At 45.4% G+C, this 20,000-nt stretch overlaps 2 protein-coding genes across 5 annotated transcripts in view; one reads left to right on the top strand and one right to left on the bottom strand.

The window, feature by feature from the left end:
* The window catches only part of camsap3 (calmodulin regulated spectrin-associated protein family, member 3), a 37,066-nt gene extending 27,405 nt beyond the window's left edge, over positions 1-9,661 (top strand). For 2 of the 3 annotated variants that reach the window (XM_015948483.3, XM_015948484.3), the window contains 13 exons: positions 521-659; positions 747-886; positions 975-1,059; positions 1,165-1,198; positions 1,295-1,350; positions 1,567-1,639; positions 1,721-3,836; positions 3,919-4,043; positions 5,581-5,864; positions 8,441-8,534; positions 8,723-8,847; positions 8,941-9,059; positions 9,153-9,661. In XM_015948483.3, the coding sequence (XP_015803969.1) occupies positions 521-659; positions 747-886; positions 975-1,059; positions 1,165-1,198; positions 1,295-1,350; positions 1,567-1,639; positions 1,721-3,836; positions 3,919-4,043; positions 5,581-5,864; positions 8,441-8,534; positions 8,723-8,847; positions 8,941-9,059; positions 9,153-9,452 (3,690 nt within the window). In that variant the 3' untranslated portion in view covers positions 9,453-9,661. The remainder of the gene's footprint in view (positions 1-520; positions 660-746; positions 887-974; positions 1,060-1,164; positions 1,199-1,294; positions 1,351-1,566; positions 1,640-1,720; positions 3,837-3,918; positions 4,044-5,580; positions 5,865-8,440; positions 8,535-8,722; positions 8,848-8,940; positions 9,060-9,152) is intronic. The other variant, XM_015948485.3, reaches the window with a different exon arrangement.
* A 1,662-nt stretch (positions 9,662-11,323) lies between these two features.
* On the bottom strand, positions 11,324-18,229 carry nr5a5 (nuclear receptor subfamily 5, group A, member 5). 2 transcript variants are annotated; one of them, XM_015948487.3, is made up of 7 exons: positions 17,982-18,229; positions 14,358-14,476; positions 13,698-13,839; positions 12,711-13,444; positions 12,467-12,586; positions 12,200-12,347; positions 11,324-12,021 (listed from the first exon to the last, which is right to left on the bottom strand). In XM_015948487.3, the coding sequence occupies exons 1-7, from the start codon at positions 18,079-18,081 to the stop codon at positions 11,774-11,776; spliced, it is 1,611 nt and encodes a 536-aa protein (XP_015803973.1). In that variant the 5' UTR covers positions 18,082-18,229; the 3' UTR covers positions 11,324-11,773. The 2 variants fall into 2 exon arrangements, with proteins under 2 accessions (XP_015803973.1, XP_015803974.1); XM_015948488.3 differs by having other exon boundaries at positions 11,927-12,063.
* Between the last annotated feature and the right edge of the window lie 1,771 nt (positions 18,230-20,000).

Here is a 20,000-nt window from a genome sequence, read left to right on the forward strand (position 1 = left end):
TGCATTGAATCTTTGCGTTGAATGACACTTGAGCTAACAGTGTTAAAGTAAGGGAGTGTTGCAGGCATTGTTGTGGAAACATGAGTGGTGCATGACTCACGGTTGCAGAAACTTGCCATGTATGACTGGTTTCTCTGGTGTGGGGTAAAGCTGTATCCTTTAGGGATTAACGGGGGGGGGCTTTTAGTGAACGGATCCCAGCCGGAAAAGGCCTGTTTGCTTGTACGTTAAAATTTGACCTGAACATTTTCTTTTTCCCACTCTTTCTATTGATGCTTTTGCTCCGCTTCTCGTTTTTGCCACTCTCTCCCTCACGCTCACTCCTTTTGCCTGACTTTAACATGACCCTTTAGTTCTCCTGTTTGTCACATTCAGATTAAAATGTAATTATCTGCATATGTGTTTAGAAAACTCACTTGCTTTTCAAAAGCTTGACAATTGTCTTTACCTTAGATTAACAGAATAGTCTGTCTTTAGACAGCTGGACGTCCTAAATTTGGTTTTCCTGTTTATTTGAAAGCTCCGCTACAGGAAGGATAAGCTTCAGTCCAAAGTGAAGCCCATCTTTCCATCAGTGAAAGACGTCCAGGATCTTTCCAGTGGTTGTGCTGTTGCTGCAGTCATACATTATTATTGCCCGGGGCTACTAAGGCTTGAAGGTATGAAATAAAACTCCAACATGTGCTATAAAATAGCTTCTTGGGACAGAAGTGGACATCTAACACTTTTTAACCCCTCTCTTTAAGACGTTCACATGAAGGACTCCATGTCTGCAGCAGAAAGACTCCACAACCTGCAAGTTATCCATGAGTTTTGTGACAGCTGTCTGAAGGGCTGCTGCAGCTTAACACTCGAGGACATGTTATACACACCTCCGGAGCTTCAGGTGCTTCCGCAACACCAGGCTGACTGGTGCATTATTTAAAAATAAACTACAAAAAGACCAGTGTCTGATTTAGTGTGTGTCAATTTAGCTGAATTTGCTGAGCTTCCTGTCAGAGCTGCTTTGGTGGTTTGAAGTTCAACGACCAGAATTTGTTCAACCAATAGACACTTTAGGTAAGAGTCAGAGTCCCTGCATTGTGGTTCCTTGTGAGTAGTGTGCAAGATTCCCTTTCAGTTGAAGTATGTCATGGTCCTAATATTGGTTCTCTTCTCCCACAGATGGCTCCACACCAGTGACACCAAGTGGTAGCAGGTACACAGCCTTTCTACGCTCATTTGCAGCAGATGTTGTCTGGCACATTGTTGGTTGCAGTTATTTAAACTAAAGTTATATTTATTCACCTTACAGTACTTCCCCTTCTATATTCAAGAAGCCCTTCCTCCCCATTTCCTCCCCTGCTTCAGGTAAAGACAACTTCATCAACATCAAACCAACTAACTGAAATATTTGTTAGTCTGATTCACTTTTTCCCTTTATTAGTTGTTTTTAGTCATGTTGTGTTTTTCTGTTTTTGAAGTGTTTCATATTTTTCCTGCCATTCCTGTTTTGATGGGTTGTTTTGTGCACCCCTGTCTGTGGTCTGCATGCCTTTACATGTCTGTGTGTCCCATTGCACTCAGGATCTTTGACTCAGTCTACCTCAATGTCTCATATAGAAGGAGTTGGAAAGACATGGAGCAAGAAACCACTCAGGTTGGACAACACACTCGGTGGATAAACCACGTCGAATGAACACATTTTCTTGTACTTAAACTTGTTTTATTTTCGTTTTAGTCGACCCTTGTCGGCAGTATCCTTCAGCATTCCCTTTGGCCTGGATAGTGATGTGGACGTAGTGATGGGAAACCCTGTCATAACCCGCTCTGTGAGCTCAGATCAACTCAATCCAGCAAGACAAAACATGGCTCATGTGTCCTATACTCCTCCTGAAGACCTCAGCCATGTGCTTGGTAAATCTCCTGGACCCAATGTTTCACAGAGAGCATCTTGGGCCACACAGTCTCCCAGTATTCCCAGGCTAGAAGAAGAGAATGATCTTGGAACCAGTGAGACGGGAGAGCTGCCTACCATAGAGGAGGCTCTTCAAATTATTCACAATGAAGGCAAGATGGAGCCACGTTTGCACCCTGACGGTGCTCCTGATGGCTTCTACCTCCACTCACCTGATGACCCTGCTAGTTCTAGGTATGACGGCAACTTGGCACCCGTCAGCTGTTCTGCTCCAACACACTCAGGAATCATGTACCAGTCTAAAGGAGAGTTCAGGGAGCTAAGTCGTAGCAGAAACACCTCCGGATGTTCAAGGGATGACGACTCAGTCTTGAGAGATGGCAGTGTGGATTCAGATGCCTTAGAAGAACTACCGAAAGCCCAGTCCACTCCAAACACACCAGCTGCACATGCAAACGCTGCTCGAGGCCATAGTCAGGAGGTGAATGACAGTGGGGTGAAGATGACCAGCTTTGCAGAACGCAAAAAGAAACAGAATTTGGATTCTCCTAAAACTAGCAACCCGTCTTCTCCTCAGTTGACCACATGGGCACAGAAGTCTGAAGAAAGCCCAAGCAAGAACCCACAACTCAACAATGAGATGTCTGAGCTTGGAGCTCGGCTTGAGGAGAAACGCAAAGCCATAGAAGCTCAGAAGAAACGCATTGAGGCCATTTTTGCAAAGCACCGCCAAAGACTTGGGAAGAGTGCCTTTCTACAGTTAAAAAAAGAGCAGAACGAGGATGATGCTGAGGAGAAAGGAGATGGTCCACTCAGAACATCATCTACTGAAGATTTCTCACACTTGACTTTGGAGGAAAGGCTTGCTCGGATGGAGGAAGATGAGCGGAGCGAACAAGCTAAACGGCGCCCCTCTGTGGAGGGTGACGGTGATGTGAATGGAGGACATAGGTTTAGTCAGACCAAAGACGAGGCAGATGCACCAGGAGAGAAAAGCTCTGGGACACCTGCTGAGAAAACGGTAGCTCCTGACAAAATGGTAGGAGACTATAACAACGCTGTGTCCAAGTTAACTGCAGCTCTGTCCTCTCTGCAAAGTGACATGCAGAAGCTTACTGAACAGCAGAATCAACTTATCAAGAACAAACCTGCTGCTTCCAGCAACAAATCCTGGGTTATTCCTGCCAGCACCAAAACATCCACCCCTGCTCCACCTCCAGCACGCCTGTCACGAGAACCCACCCGGGGTTTCAACTCAACTTCCCCCTCTCCATCGCCATCACACAAGATGGCAAAGCATCCCACTCCTCCAAAATCTCCTCATGTCAACAGGAGAGCACAGTCTGTACCTCCTAAAAGCCCAAAACACAGTCGTCAAATGGACATGAAGGTCCCAAGCTTGTCGAGGGTTCTCACCGCGCCTCAAAATGTGGACCGTATCCCCCATCTTCGCAGGGTAAATCCATGGCAATCCCAAGTCCAGACTTCATCCTCTTTTTCTATCGGAGACACTACTAGCCTGGAAGAGCTGCGCTCATCTGGACCAACTCCTGTTCCCACACCTTCACCGACACCATTGCAAACTCCTACCCCACCACCACTTCCTTCAGATGATGCCCAGTCTGAAGTAGGCTCGAATGATGGACAAAGTATATTTAGCATGGACCTTGAGGTGGGGCCCTCCCATAGTCCTTTAAAGAAGGATGGGCTTGCCAGTGGAGGCTGCAGCTCTGGTGCTCCATCCGAGTGCTCCTTCGACAGCGAAGCCCCTGCGGGGATGCTGAATGGCAAACGCAGTAGTTTGATAGAAATCTCATTGTCTTCCTTGCAAAGAGAAGATGAGGAGGAAGAGGAGGATCAAGTGCCGGATACCTTCTCTGATTCAGTGAATGACAGAACAGAGTCAGAATCTAAAGCAGGAGTTGGGTTCTTTTTCAAGGTTGGTTACTTATTCTGAGTTTTATTAAGGAAAAGTCCAAAGTAAATATTTTGTGACTGTATTTGTGTGTTTTAATTGGTAGGATGACCGACATCGGCCAGAGGATGAGATGGCCCAACGAAGAGCAGCTTTGCTTGAGAAACAGCAGAAGAGAGCAGAAGAGATGAAGAAGCGCAGACTTGAGCAAGAGAAGGAAAAAGAATCAAAGTGAGGGTTCTTTATTTACACATTTGCATTCACAACAGGGTTAAGAGACGACTATAAACATCTTTCCGAGGATTTATCAGTGTTGTTTGGGATGGATCAAGGTTGTTTTGACAAGATTTTTTAATTTAGATTTAGTTTTAGTCTTTAGACTAAAACTCTTTTTAATATTAGTCACAATTTAGTCATCCAGTTTGTTTTAGTTTGACTCTTATTTTGATGCTCTATGGTTCTGTTGGGTTCGCTGAGCTCCAGCTAGCTGCTAACACTTTTAACACCAGGGGAAAACTCCGGATGTGTACTCATCAAGCAGATACTTTTCACATCTACTGCTTTTCCTCCCAGCCGCGGACATTTTCTCCCTTTAGACAAAACTTTTACTGGCGTAAACATCAGTATAATGTCTGGTTAGCGGCAGCTTGTTCAAACAGCAGCCAGCTCCGATTGGTTCTTTTCTCTTAGTCCCGCCTTTTCCATTTGCTGATTAGTTTATTTTTTTGTTCCTCCATCTTTTCCATTTTCTGATTGGATTAATAGGTAACACTTTAGTTTAGGGAACACAAATTAACCATTAATTAGCTGCCAGTTAATATGCATATTAGTGGACTACTAAGTCTGAACTAGTAATTACGAAGCACTTATTAACAGCTTATTACTAATGTCGTAATTCTAACATTAACAGGCCATAAAGTAGGAGTTGTGTCATAATAAGCCATTCATAATGGTTTGTTAACTGAAAGTAAATGGTTTGTTGCTGATTAACACACATACTAATCAGCTCAAATCAATATGTGGCTTTTAAAGAAGTAATTCAAGGGGAATAGTTATTGTGCATTAATAACCAAAAATATTATGTTCTGGTATTATGTACATAAACACCAAACTCCACATGTTAATAGAGCCTTAACAACAATCAATTAACCACTTGTAAGCAAGAATCCGTTCCCCATTCTAAAGCCTGATTTTTTTCATACCTAATTACTAGTAGTTTAGTATTAATTAACCATTTAAAGGCAAGAATATGTTCCCCTTCAATTACTTCTTTAAAAGCCACATATTGATTTGATCTAATTAGTATGTGTGTTAATCAGCAACAAACCATTTACTTTCAGTTAACAAACCATTATGAATGGCTTATTATGATAAAACTCCTAATTTATGGCCTGTTCATGTTAGAATTACGACATTAGTAATAAGCTGTTAATAAGTGCTTCGTAATGACTAGTTCAGACTTAGTAGTCCACTAATATACATATTAACTGGCAGCTAATTAATGGTTAATTTGTGTTCCTAAAGTGTTACCGATTTTTGTTTTGTCAACGAAAATGTCTGTCAATATTCGTCCTACTTTAGTCTTTATTGGTGTGTGCTTTTGTTTTCCATTCGCTTTAGTCCATGGAAATTCATTTATCAAGGGAAAAAAACCTGAAAACATTTAATCAACGAATTTACCACTGGTATGAAATTAATGCAAAGGTGTAAGAGCCACATTATTTAATTTTCATTTCAAAGTTTAACACACATTTCTGTGTGTACTTAGCAAACCACAGTGGATGATCATCAAAGGCTGGGGTGAAGATTCTCCTCAAACTCCAGTCACTCCCCCAGCACCAGGCACCTCCCCAGCAGAAGGGACTCCCCAGCGCAGAGGGGACTTCACCAGGCAGGAGTATGAGCGGCGACAGCAGCTGAAGCTTATGGAGGACTTGGACAAAGTGTTGAAGCAGAAACCCACTACAGTCCGTGGAGTTAAGAAGCAACGACCCAAGACTGCGTTCAGAGATGACTCGGTCTTATCCAACAGCCCTGCCAAGGGCTTTCTGGGTAAATATGTTGGCCATTTAGAACCATTTATTTACAGACACATTTTTATTTGAAACGCCTTCATTTACATTCTAGACATGCACGCTGTCCATTTTTAAAAACAAATTTAAATTATATAAAGAGAAGAAAAACGCAGCTGTCACCTAAAAATATTGACTCAGTTTGCTTTCCTTTTACACATAAAATAATTACATTTAAGGAGAAAAACAACAAAAGAAATGGAACATAGGGGCATTTAGGGTGGGACTTAATTTGATCTACAGTCAGGTCCATAAATATTGGGACATCGACACAATGCTAAAGTTTTTGGCTCTATAAACCACCACAATGGATATCAAATTAAATGAACAAGATGTGCTTTAACTGCAGACTGTCAGTTTTTATTTGAGGGTATTTACATCCAAATCAGGTGAACTGTCTAGGAACAACCAGGGGCGGATTTAGGACTGAATAAGATCCGGGGCTTAACACTCACACGCGCGCACACACACGTGACACTCACTAGTCAACATCATATGTCTTGTACCAAATAATTTTTAATCTGAAGCTACATATTAAGCATTTTCAGGGCAGAGTATTGTTCCTGTTAGTGTTTAGTGTGAGATGATAGTAAATATTCCCTTTCTCTCTCCAACAACTTTACCTGATAAGCTAACTTTAGGCAAACCAGCAGCACCACAAATATTTTCAAATAAGACTCACAAACCTGAGTCAACACCAGGCTCATCAAAGCTGGGGTTCTGTCGTTGTACTTTTGGTCTAAAAACGTCCTTATGTCCATCTTCACTCATGCGTTTCAGGCAGAGTGTAGAAGAAGCCAGCTGCTGAAGGGCTTCTTCTTCAGTGGTGGAGGCTCAGGCAGGCTGTATACAAACTACTGCCAGTTGCTCCCTCTCTGTTGGACTTTGGTACTGCATGTTACTTCCGTGATTTAGATCCGGGGCTTTTCATGAAACATCCGGGTCTTCAGCCCAAGTAGCCGGGCCTAACTCTGCCCCTGGGAACAACAACAGTTTGCATATATGCCTCCCACTTGTTAAGGGTCCAAATGTAATGGGACAATTGGCTTCTCAGCTGTTCCATGGCCAGGTGTGTGTTATTCCCTCATTATCCCAATTACAATGAGCAGATAAAAGGTCCAGAGTTGATTTCAAGTGTTCTATTTGCATTTGGAATCTGTTGCTGTCAACTGTCAAGATGAGATCCAAAGAGCTGTCACTATCAGTGAAGCAAGCCATCATTAGGCTGAAAAAACAAAAGAAACCTATCAGAGAGACAGCAAAAACATTAGGCGTGGCCAAAACAACAGTTTGGAACGCTCTCAAAAAGAAGGAACGCACCGGTGAGCTCAGCAACACCAAAAGACCCAGAAGACCATGGAAAACAACTGTGGTGGATGACCGAAGAATCCTTTCCCTGGTGAAGAAAACACCCTTCACAACAGTTGGCCAGATCAAGACCACTCTCCAGGACGTAGGTGTATCTGTGTCAAAGTCGACAATCTAAAGACTCCACCAGTGTGAATACAGAGGGTTCACCACAAGATGTAAACCACTGGTGAGCCCCAAAAACAGGAAGGCCAGATTAGAGTTTGCCAAACAACATCTAAAAAAGCCTTCACAGTTCTGGAACAACATCCTACGGGCAGATGAGACCAAGACCAACTTGTACCAGAGTGATGGGAAGAGAAGAGTATGGAGATGGAAAGGAACTGCTCATGATCCTAAGCATACCACCTCATCAGTGAAGCATGGTGCTGGAAGTGTCATGGTGTGGGCATGCATGGCTGCCAGTGGAACTGGTTCTCTTGTATTTATTGATGATGTGACTGCTGACAAAAGCAGCACGATGAACTCTGAAGCGTTTCGGGCAACATTATCTGCTCATATTCAGCCAAATGCCTCAGAACTCACTGGATGGCGCTTCACAGTGCAGATGGACAATGACCCAAAGCATACTGCAAAAGCAACCAAAGAGTTTTTGAAGGGAAACAAGTGGACTGTTTTGCAATGGCCAAGTCAATCACATGACCTGAATCCGACTGAGCATGCATTTCACTTGCTGAAGACAAAACTGAAGGGAAACCGCCCCAGGAACAAGCAGGAACTGAAGACTGTTGCAGTAGAGGCCTGGCAGAGCATCACCTGGGATGAAACTCAACGTCTGGTGATGTCTGTGTGTTCCAGACTTCAGGCTGTAATTGACTGTGAAGGATTTGCAGCCAAGTATTGAAATGTATAAGTTTGATTTATGGTTCTTATTCTGTCCCGTTACATTTGGTCCCTTAACAAGTGGGAGGCACATATGCAAACTGTTGTAATTCCTACACCGTTCACCTGGTTTGGATGTAAATACCCTCAAATAAAAGCTGACAGTCTGCAGTTAAAGCACATCTTGTTCGTTTTATTTGATATCCATTGTGGTGGTGTATAGAGCCAAAAAGGTTAGAATTGTGTCGACGTCCCAATATTTATGGACCTGACTGTAAGTTAGTGTTTTTCATTCTTATAGTCTTTTCACCTAAACATGCATTGTTTTTAACTTAGGAGCTTCTTCCGTTCCTCTTATTTACGCAGGCCCGCGGCTGAACAAGGTGTACTCCCACTCAACCATGAACCTGTCCTCGGTGGCAAACGACTCAGGAGGTCTGAGTGTCAGGAAGTCTCCAAGGTACCCTTCACACAGATAACGTCCTAACGCAAGGGCTTGAAAGCTGGATGCATTATAACTTAATATGTAAGCATTCAATAGAAGAATGCGGTTTTAAACGTCTGTGAAACTGTCATTTCATCATTTTGATATGTTTAGAGAGTCTTAAAGAGTTTAATGAAACATTTGAGTGTTTTTACTGTTTCTAGTCGTTCACACTCTCCCTCTCGGGCACGGCTAATGTCACCCGGGCGAAGAAGTGCTCAGAATGGAGAAAAAGACTGGGAAACTGGTTCCACCATCTCCTCTCCAGCCTCCATCCCAGAATACACAGGTCAGTGATAAATTCCAAATTAAGAAATTGTTCAAATGAAACATTGTTTTATTTAGAAGAGTGGACCGTACGAGTAAACCGCGTGTCTTGCAGGACCAAAGCTATACAAGGAGCCAAGCTTTAAGTCCAACAAGTTCATCATCCACAACGCCATCACTCGCTGCTGTCTGGCTGGAAAGGTCAACGAACCCCAGAAAAACAAAGTTGTCGAGGTAAGCTGATTTGGTTCTTCACACGTTAACCAAGAGGCTCACAACCATATGATTTTAGACAACACCTTATTTCTGTTGTTTGTTCCTCTGCAGGAAATGGAAAACAGCATAGCCAATCACTTCCTCATCCTCTTCAGAGATACCAGTTGCCAATTCCGAGCAGTTTACACCATGAACTCTGAAACTGAGGAGATGGTACGGCTCACTGGCATTGGCCCCCGAGTCATCTTTCCTGAAATGGTAGAATCCATATACAAGTACAGCTCTGACCGCAAACAGTTCACCGTCATCCCGTCCAAAACCATGTCCATGAGCGTTGACGCCTTCACTATTCCTGGACACTTTTGGCAGAAACGCCCAGGAACCCCCAAAAAGCTCAGCACCCCAAAATAAAGACGCACCCCTAGAGAGGTTAAGGACGCTACTATTCAGGGACTCCACTCCCAACTTGACTCTTTTTCTCTGTAGTTAAGCCAGCGTGGCACTTCAGAGACTAGCAGCAGACAGCATGGCTGGTCTACATGGTCTCCAAGAAAACCCCAGTCAGCTGTACGCGTCAACAGGACGAGTCATTCACTCCTTCAGTCAGCCGATGGATTCATCTTCACAGCTTCTTTGGATAAAGAATCCCATTTCCCCTTCTTCCTCATGCCTTGCCTTACCCTGCCATGCCTGGGTCGTTTTTGCACTCCTGGTTAAGAAGAGGGGGACGACCACACTGCCTTTGCCCACACATCAATACTTGGGGCACAAGTAGTCCCCCTCTTGGCTCTGCTTGCTTTTCCTTTAGATGCCTTTTCTTCTTCCAGGGCTCGGTTCTTTTTCTTTGGTCTGCTGAGACGAGTGGCTCAGGTCTGATCAGCTGAAATGTAATGGCAGGCAATGCTGCTCCTGTATGAATGTAGGGCACACACTAACCTTCTATTCAGGGGTGTTTTCACCACTTAGTCAGGACAATAATCGCTGGTCCGACTGGGGGCTGCACTAATGGTGGCGACTTTATTTGCCAGTAGATTTGTACGCTCAGAAACAAGTTGTGCACCCACCCCCTAGCCCCATCAGCCGTAGACATCAGGATGTTTTTATACTTTTTGACATGTTTTTGCAAGACAACATGATTGAGTCATCGGGAGCTGAAAGAGATATTTAATTTCATGTGACTTTATTACTTTCTCGTGGAAATGTTAATCTGAGCTTGTCTTAAAAAAATCATGAAGGAGGGCTTTATCATGTCGATCAATACTTGGATACAGCTCTGTGTGAAAATGATGATAATAAATGCTGATTTAATATATTCTGAATGCCGATTACTTATTTTGTTTTGGACAATGATTTGTAAAAAATATGGGTTGACCTGTGAGCTACAAATAAGCTAGCCTGCTGCTTAAAAGCATTAGTGAGACGTATGTTTGAGACGAGAATGAATGAAGATGAAGATTTGAATAATTGAAGGTCTTGGGAACTGTTGATGGGTGACTAAATCCTCGAGGTCACCGGGCCTGCTTCCTAGTGCGTTGTTCCCTGTTTGTGTGTCCTGGCATATAAACAGTAGGTTTCTAAGTGAAGGATCGTTCTGGACTGTAACAGCCCTCATCTACCCTGCAGTCTCTTGAGACTTTCCACGTACAACTGGGGAATGTAAAAATGCCAAATGTTCTGTCTTTCCTTTTTCTTTATGTCCATGCTAGTAAAGAAGAAAATGAACTCCAGTTTCTCAAGATCAAATCGATTCTGTCAGAAAATTGGAAAGCGTTAGCGATATGCTCTTTCTTTACTCTTCAGCACTGCAAATGTTGCCACCACTCAGCTGTCTTCTTTAAAATCACTGACTGCCTCCAAGAAATGTGATGTTTAGAAGGTGATTCCTGTAGAAAAATGTTAAAACATGAATAGAAGAGAGATGGTTGGGTGACTGCTTTTGTATGAGTGCATGTGAAACGCCAGGATGTTCATGTTCAGGTGTTTAGGGTGTGAAAGCAAACACAGCAATTTGATTCTGTGCAATTTTCCCCAAGAAGCATAACCCAGAGATGTATTTAATTTAGTTTGAATTGTGTCCAATTTGTTATGTAGTTTCTGGTTCTGCTTTTCCCTTTTTACTTTGTTAATTATGTGTCGCTTTGCCATTTCATAGAAATTGTCTTGATGTGTTTTGGTTTTCCTGTTTTACATCATGTGCCAGCACATTGTGTGTGTTCATTTCATCCCCCAACTTGGCAACTGGACCATTAAAATAAAATCTTTTTTTAAATCATACACCTCTGTTTGTCACAATCATTTTTATTTTCACCATGTTCATCTTTTTAGAATTGGAGCTAGCTTAGATATGTGGGTAACCGTCTACTGCTGACAAAGACGGTGTTAAACTTGTAACTACGTTTGTCTAAATTACGAACAAACCGATTTATTTTATCACTAACTTCACCAATACCCAGTTTCACTGCTGTTGACAGCTGAGCTGTACTGATGGCAAAAAAACTTGGTAAAGCTTTGATCTTAGATTTCAGAATTCTGCAAGGTTACTATAGATTGTGGTTGTAATAACACTGTTGAAGGAAACTTTTCCAACATGTGGCGTGAGTAGCATGCATCGTGTTACAAACATGAAGCTTTTGCTGCTTTGTAGGAAAGAAAGTGGTGCTGTTAAATGTGAGAATATGTGATGTAAGAAAGTTTGCAACAGCAATCTTGGATCACTCCAGCGTGAGATTTTCTTAGTTGTGCTTGGCGTGCAGCATCTCCGCAAGCAGAGAGTTGCAGGGTAAATCTCCAAGAAGGTGGCGTTGGTACAAATAGTCCTCCACCTGCAGACTGATGCTGCGAACTTCTGGCAGCCGGAGAAGAAGTTGGCCAAACTTGTCTGAGCGTCCTGGGTGATTTCTCTGACTGTGCTCCATTAGCGCCCTGTTTACTGTCGCCTGAGTCTGCTCCACTTTTCTTCGGCCATGCACCGACTTCACATCTTAAGCACAAAGGTGCACATAAACAGATGCACATTAGGAACCTATAAAAGCAGCATGCACGTTCAGATTTCATAGAAAGTAAACGGCAGCAAGGTGTTAACGTGGTTCTAGGAAGCTACATCTGATTTCATGTTGCATAGCAAATGTAAATACGGTAAAATATGAATGAAATCTCACCTGGGTTAAAAAGAACGAGGTGTTTAAGACAAACAAACTCTTGCCTGTCTAAATGAAGTGCTTTAATTTTGGACACGAGGTCCTGGGTTCTTGATACCAAGCTGCTTAGAGTGGCTCCTGCCTGGGAAGTAATGGTCGACACCTCAATCTGCATCAGAATGAAGCACGTGGTGATGAAAATCACTTTTGTTTGTGTAAACAACACAAACAAAGCACACAAGATGGAAAGTTTTTCATGATCATAAAATCAGTGTTTTGTGACTTCACCTGTTGACCCGTGACCAGGTAAATACAGCCGTCTTTTCCGTAAGTGACTTGTCTGCAGAGGTGATCCAGCACCAGCAGCTCACTCCAACAGCTTTGCAACAGAACCATCTGATCTTCAACCTGGGAAACAAGAATACATCCAGTGTGGTGATGACTGCCAACCTCCCATAAGAGCTCATCATCAACCACAATAAACTGCTTCTCAGTCTAATCGAAGACTGAAATGTACTTCATGCTGAATTACCTTGAGCTCCTTAAATAGACTGCTGTTCCTGGCCCACTCCACAAGCCCAAACAGTGTCTGGTCAGCCATTTTGCACATGATGCTGAACGTATTTAGGCGGTCGTGTTTCCCTCGATTGGCCTGTTCTCTCTGCAGACTAGCCAGGACTTTGGCACTGAGCTGGGCCTCATCCTGCTCTCCTTCCATGAGCTGATTAAGGAAGCTGGGAGTTGAAGTAGTCGTGATTAGAGTCTGAGTGGGAGCCTGGCCTGAGAGGAAGCTGGCTGAGCTTGTTGTGGGGCAGTGGGGAGATGCTGACATGCTTCTTTGCATGAATAAAGGGTTTGGGGTTGAAGGCATTGGATAGTGTGTGGCAGTTGGGCTGCAGCTGAACTCTCGTTCTCCTTTGTCCCGAGGGTATCCAGGAAAAGGGCAGTATACTCCGTGATAGGACATGGATGGAGGAGCTAGCACTTTGTGATGGTTTATTGGGCAGTCCAGAGATGTGGATTCACTCAAGTGTCCCATTCCAGCTGGATACATAATGCGAGATAACTGAACAGCACTGGAAGACGAGGGATCACTTGTGTGACTGCCTATCCATTGAGGATCATTTGGAGGTTGTAGCGTTTGTGTAGTTTCCATCTTAATCCTGTAGAGATCAGTGTTTGCCTTGTTTTGTTTCATCTGTCTGTCCCGCCGGTAGAGAGGTCCAAATTTATTCCTGCCACCTCTCATACGATCTGCTCTTACAGCTGATGAAAGAACAAAGTACATTTTAATGGATTTGTCACTCCAGACATTGAGATAATGCAAGGTCTAAAAGCAATAACAAGTCCATTCCATTTTCAGAGATCATGTTGATTCACCTCCCCGTAATCATCTAATATGATCCAGACCATTACAATACTTGTTTATTACTTCTTAGGTGAGTCATCAGGCAGAAATGACCTTGTATATCGCAGTGAAGCAGGACATAAGTGAAGGAAGTGGGGACGTTTATTGTACCTTCTGTCTTCATGCCTACAGCCAAACATTTCTGGAAGCGGCAGAAAGGACAACGTTTCCTCTGGGAAAGGTTCATCGGGCAGCTTTGCTGCTCTGAGCATGTGTAGTGTTTGTTATTCTGCACGGATCGTTTAAAGAAACCCTGCAAGAGAAAGAAAGACTGCTAATTTGTTTCTTCGTGCTTCTACAAGCAAGCTCAGGGTCCATCCATCCATTTTCCTCAGAAAATGGATGGATGGACCCTGGGGGGGGGGGGGGGGCACCTCCAGCGGTCAACGGGCAATCAGGCGGGGTACTCCCTGGACAGAGAGCCAGTCCATCTCAGGGCAACACAGAGACACACAGGGCAAACAATCATGCACACACACACACCTAAGGACAATTTGGACAGACCAGTTAACCTAACAGTCATGTTTTTGGACTGTGGGAGGAAGCCAGAGTACCCGGAGAGAACCCACTCATGCACAGGGAGAACATGCAAACTCCATGCAGAAAGATCCCAGGCCGGGAAGCGAACCCGGGACCTTCTTGCTGCAAGGCAACCGCTCTAACCACTGCACAGCCTAAGCTCAAGGTGAAATCTCTAATAATGATACCATCACAGACGACACGCCTTTAGAGGAAGACCATGACTGTGGTGACAGCATGCCAAGTCCTCACCTTGCAGCTCTCACAGGTAAGCAGCCCGTAGTGATATCCAGACACTTTGTCACCACAGACGGGACATCTGTCCTCTGACTCTGCTGGCCTGCTGGCTGCCTCCGTCTTTTGTTCCTGAGCTAAAAAACAAACAACGGTTTAAGAAAACAACACCTGTTCTATTATTATTATTATTATTATTATTATTATTGTTAATAATAATAATAATAATAATAATAATAATAATAATAATAATAATAATATTCATATTATTAGGGGACAAACTTGTTTTGACTCACAAGAAAAGGAAAGTGCTATCAAAGGTCATTAATTCATTAAAAGAGTTCAGCACCGATGCCAACAATGATAAACACCAAAGTTCAAGGTTATTAGTACAAGACAACCGCAATAATGCACAGTACCAAATCTTATCTGGATCCAAACCTGTTAGAGTGTCTCGTCTCGTCTTCCTCCGCTTATCCGGGTCCGGGTCGCGGGGGCAGCATCCCAACTAGGGAGCTCCAGGCCGTCCTCTCCCCGGCCTTGTCCACCAGCTCCTCCGGCAGGACCCCAAGGCGTTCCCGGACCAGATTGGAGATGTAACCTCTCCAACGTGTCCTGGGTCGACCCGGGGGCCTTCTGCCGGCAGGACATGCCCGAAACACCTCCCCGGGGAGGCGTCCAGGAGGCATCCTGACCAGATGCCCAAACCACCTCAACTGGCTCCTTTCGATCCGGAGGAGCAGCGGTTCTACTCCGAGTCCCTCCCGAATGTCCGAGCTCCTCACCCTATCTCTAAGGCTGAGCCCGGCCACCCTACGGAGGAAACTCATTTCGGCCGCTTGTATCCGCGATCTCGTTCTTTCGGTCATTACCCAAAGCTCATGACCATAGGTGAGGATTGGGACGTAGATCGACCGGTAAATCGAGAGCCTGGCTTTCTGGCTCAGCTCCCTCTTCCCCACGACAGATCGGCTCAGCGTCCGCATCACTGCAGACGCCGAACCAATCCGCCTGTCGATCTCCCGATCCCTCCTACCCTCACTCGTGAACAAGACCCCGAGATACTTAAACTCCTCCACTTGAGGTAGGACCTCTCCCCCGACCCGGAGGTGGCAAGCCACCCTTTTCCGGTCGAGAACCATGGTCTCAGATTTGGAGGTGCTGATCCTCATCCCAGCCGCTTCACATTCGGCCGCGAACCTACCCAGCAAGAGCTGAAGGTCAGAGCTGGATGAAGCTAGGAGGACCACATCATCCGCAAAAAGCAGAGACGAGATTCTCCTGCCACCAAACTCGACACACTCCACACCACGGCTGCGTCTAGAAATTCTGTCCATAAAAGTGATGAACAGAACCGGTGACAAAGGGCAGCCCTGGCGGAGTCCAACCCTCACTGGGAACAGGTCCGACTTACTACCGGCTATGCGGACCAAACTCACGCTCCTCTGGTAAAGGGACTGAATGGCCCTTAACAGAAAGCCACCCACCCCATACTCCTGGAGCGTCCCCCACAGGGTGCCCCTGGGGACACGGTCATAAGCCTTCTCCAAATCCACAAAACACATGTGGATTGGTTGGGCAAACTCCCATGCCCCCTCCATCACCCTTGCAAGGGTATAGAGCTGGTCCACAGTTCCACGGCCAGGACGAAAACCACATTGCTCCTCCTCTATCTGAGATTCAACTATCGATCGGACCCTCCTCTCCAGTACCTTGGCGTAGACCTTTCCAGGGAGGCTGAGGAGTGTGATCCCCCTATAGTTGGAACACACCCTCAGGTCACCCTTCTTAAAGATGGGGACCACCACCCCGGTCTGCCACTCCCTAGGAACTGCCCCCGATGACCACGCAATGTTGTAGAGACGTGTCAACCATGACAGCCCTACAACATCCATAGCCTTGAGATACCCAGGACGAACCTCATCCGCCCCCGGGGCTCCGCCGCTGTGTAGTTGTTTGACTACCTCAGCAACTTCTGCCCCCGAGATCGGACAGTCCATCCCCAGGCCTCCCAGCTCTGGTTCCTCCTCGGAATGCGCATTGGTGGGATTGAGGAGCTCCTCAAAGTATTCCTTCCACCGTCCGACTATAGCCTCAGTTGACGTCAGCAGCTCCCCATCCCCACTGTAAACAGTGTGAGCGAGTTGCTGCCTTCCTCTCCTGAGGCGCCGGACAGTTTGCCAGAACCTCTTTGGAGCCGATCGATAGTCTTTCTCCATGGCCTCACCAAACTCCTCCCACGCCCGAGATTTTGCCTCGGCAACTGCCACTGCTGCACCCCGCTTGGCTATCCGGTACCTGTCTGCTGCCTCCGGAGACCCACAGACCAGCCACGCCCTGTAGGCCTCCTTCTTCAGCCTGACGGCTCCCCGAACCTCTGGTGTCCACCAGCGGGTACGGGGGTTGCCACCACGACTGGCACCGGCCACCTTACGGCCACAGCTAGCAACAGCCGCCTCGACAATCGCAGAGTGGAACAAGGCCCACTCGGACTCAATGTCCCCCACTGCTCTCGGGACGTGGTCAAAGCTCTGCCGGAGGTGGGAGTTGAAGACCGTCTTGACAGGTTCTTCTGCCAGGCGTTCCCAGCAGACCCTCACTATGCGTTTGGGTCTGCCAGGTCTACGCGGCATGTTCCCTTGCCATCTGATCCAACTCACCACCAGGTGGTGATCAGTTGACAGCTCCGCCCCTCTCTTCACTCGGGTGTCCAAAACATACGGCCGCAGGTCAGATGATACGACTACAAAATCTATCATCGACCTGTGACCTAGGCTGCCCTGGTACCAAGTGTACCGGTGGGCATCCTTATGTTCGAACATGGTGTTCGTTATGGCCAAACTGCGGCTTGCACAGAAGTCCAATAACAAAACACCGCTCGAGTTCAGATTAGGTGGGCCGTTCCTCCCAATCACACCCCTCCAGGTCAAGCTGTCATTGCCCACGTGAGCATTGAAGTCCCCCAGCAGGACAATGGAGTCCCCTGATGGAGCACTATCTAGCACTCGTCCCAGGGACTCCAAAAAGGGTGGGTACTCTGAACTGATATTTGGCCCATAAGCACAAACAACAGTCAGGACCCGTTCCCCGACCCGAAGGCGCAAGGAAGCTACCCTCTTGTCCCCCGGGGTAAACCCCAACACACAGGCAGAGAGTCTCGGAGCTAACAAAAAGCCAACCCCAGCCCTCCGCCTCTCACCCGGAGCAACTCCAGCAAAGTAGAGTGTCCAACCCGTTAGAGTGTGGTCGAGTAAACCAAAAAGTGTTGCTGCCGACACGAGCCAGAGCGATCTAATGAGGTGTATTTCCCAGCTGCTGATCAGCAGCACCATCCTTCTGCTGCAGACAGAACCTTATCACTCATCTTGATTTGCTTTATTACGATTACAGATATGACTCTTGCATAATTCCCAGACCCCATCTACCAAAGTGATAAATTAAGCACACCTATGGTGGAAAACTCGTGTTGGCTTTTAAATGAAAGCTTCAGTCGTGTCTTTTGCTTTTCCACATAATAAATGTATCTTGTGGATGAGTTTGGCTTCCTATCTGGCTTTCAGAACACAGATGCATTTAGGTAACAACACCAGTCCTCAAACAGTTTCCCCTACATGAATCTGAGCTCCTCCATCCAGTACTCACATGTTGATGATCCCTCCAACACTAACAGATCCTCTGAGATGTTACCAGACTGGTGGACTAGTGTCTGAGGTAGCTGTGGATAATAATCAGGTATGTCCATTTTTGCTGGTGAGACATGAACTTGAAAGTCAGCTTAGCTTGATCTTCATTGTGTTGGAGGTTAGGAGACCAGACAGAGACAGCAGGAGAGCCAGAGAAAAGCCCAGAGGTGGTCAGACCCGAAAGCTCAGATGGACTGACGCTTGTCTGAGGCCCACGTTTGGACTTTGATCAGCAGTGAGCGTCATAAAACCTCTCCTGACTGACACTCCTAACCAGTCAGTGTGTCAGCACACCAGCCAGCCAACCAGCCCCCTTCATGAGAGACCAATAGCCACCTGCTGGAAACTTACTGTATCACTCTACGTATCAATGGACGATTCTGACGCTCAGCAGATAAGATTAGAGTTTGTTGAAGGGTGCTCAGGACAGCTTATAAAACACATTGAATAGTCATTTATATTCTGGAGTCGTGTTTCAAGCTCATTATTTGTCAGCAGACAATTTGTGGAGGACTCATTCAGGTCACCAAGAACAAAGAGTGGCTAACACACTGCAGAGAGGACAATATTCATCAAAAACTGGTTTATTCCTGCTGTCATGCATCACATCAATCCTACTGTAGAACATCTCCATACCTCGCTTATGTGTGGACCATGTGTCATCCTGAAGTGGAGTAATATTACAAAATCAAATATAACTGCCTCTGGAGTTTTATTAGTAACAGTGTTTAAGTAAAGAAATGTACTCAAGTTTAACCAATAAATTAGTTATAACTGATCCAAGTGGGTACCAGCGGCTGAAGTGAGTTTTCTCTGCAGGGTGTCTGTCCTAGAGATAGGGTGAGAAGTCCTGTCATCTGGGAGGGGCTCGGAGTAGATCCGCTGCTCCTCCACATCAAGAGGATCAAATTCAGGTGTCTCAGGCATCTGGTCAGGATGCCTCCTGAACACCTCCCTGGTGAGGTTTTCTGGGCACGTCCAACTGGGAGAAGACCTAAAGGAAGACCCAGGACACGCCGGAATTATTATCTCTTTGGCTGGCCTGGGAACGCCTTAGCATTCCCTGGAGGAGCTGACCAGAGTGGCTGGAGGGAGGGAAGTCTGGGCCTCTCTGCTTAGGTTGTTGCCCCCGTGACCCGATCCCGGATGAGCGGCTGAAAACGGATAGATAGATATAAAGATAGATGGACAACTGATCTAAGATATCACTACATCCAAGTTAAGCGGTAAAACCTTCGTGGAAATATGAAACTTCTATTTGAAATAATGCTCCCAATGTTTTTAATGACTAGACCATGGACATTTACCACTTTCTTCCGGGGCCTTTTTTCCCTTAAACAATCTAAAAGGGATTTTAAAGTGTCAACTGTTTACATTTCATAGAATCGCTGGTTTAAAGATCCTGAAGGGAATCGTTTTTCTTTCGCTCAGTGGTGCCATCTGTTGTTGTGGAACAATTTTAGAACGAAGCTGTAGCGTCACGAAGGTCCTCTAATTTGTGACAAAGGTGACATTTTCACAGCTGGGTCAAGTGGGTCGACTGTAACTTTGCCCCACAGATTAAACAAGCGAGGAGCCATGATGTCTGCTGAATATCATCTCTATCTGCTGCTGTTCCGTCCCAAAAGAAGGACACTTCAAGTTTCACAATAATAATTTTAGATAATAATTTTAATAAACTCTTTGACTTTATTACTGTTTATTATAATCATCATAAATAATCTCTTGGTTCAGTATAAATGTATTTTAATTACTGAAATGACTTATTATGCTTTGGGTAATAATGATTGTTGTGATAATTGGTTATGTGTGTTCAGCAAACCAGAAGGTCATCTCGCACGTAACCAGCCTCATTCAGAAGGGATATCCAGGGTAAGGGTAACATCATCACGTGTCTTTGACTCATGACCAAAGCTTTGTTGCTGAGAGTGGGCGTGTTCTGAGGGGTTTGTTAAAACTAAATTTCCAGCAGCAAAAG

Source organism: Nothobranchius furzeri, chromosome 5, assembly GCF_043380555.1.
Source record: "Nothobranchius furzeri strain GRZ-AD chromosome 5, NfurGRZ-RIMD1, whole genome shotgun sequence".
Classification (NCBI taxonomy): Eukaryota; Metazoa; Chordata; class Actinopteri; order Cyprinodontiformes; family Nothobranchiidae; genus Nothobranchius; species Nothobranchius furzeri.

Coding starts and splice junctions, on each gene's coding strand:
- nr5a5 (XM_015948487.3), bottom strand. CDS start 18,081: ATGGACATACCTGATTATTATCCACAGCTACCTCAGACACTAGTCCAC. Junction 13,840..14,357: donor TTACCTGTGAGAGCTGCAAG/GTGAGGACTTGG, acceptor TTTCTCTTGCAG/GGTTTCTTTAAACGATCCGT. Junction 12,587..12,710: donor GTCTATTTAAGGAGCTCAAG/GTAATTCAGCAT, acceptor CTTGTTTCCCAG/GTTGAAGATCAGATGGTTCT.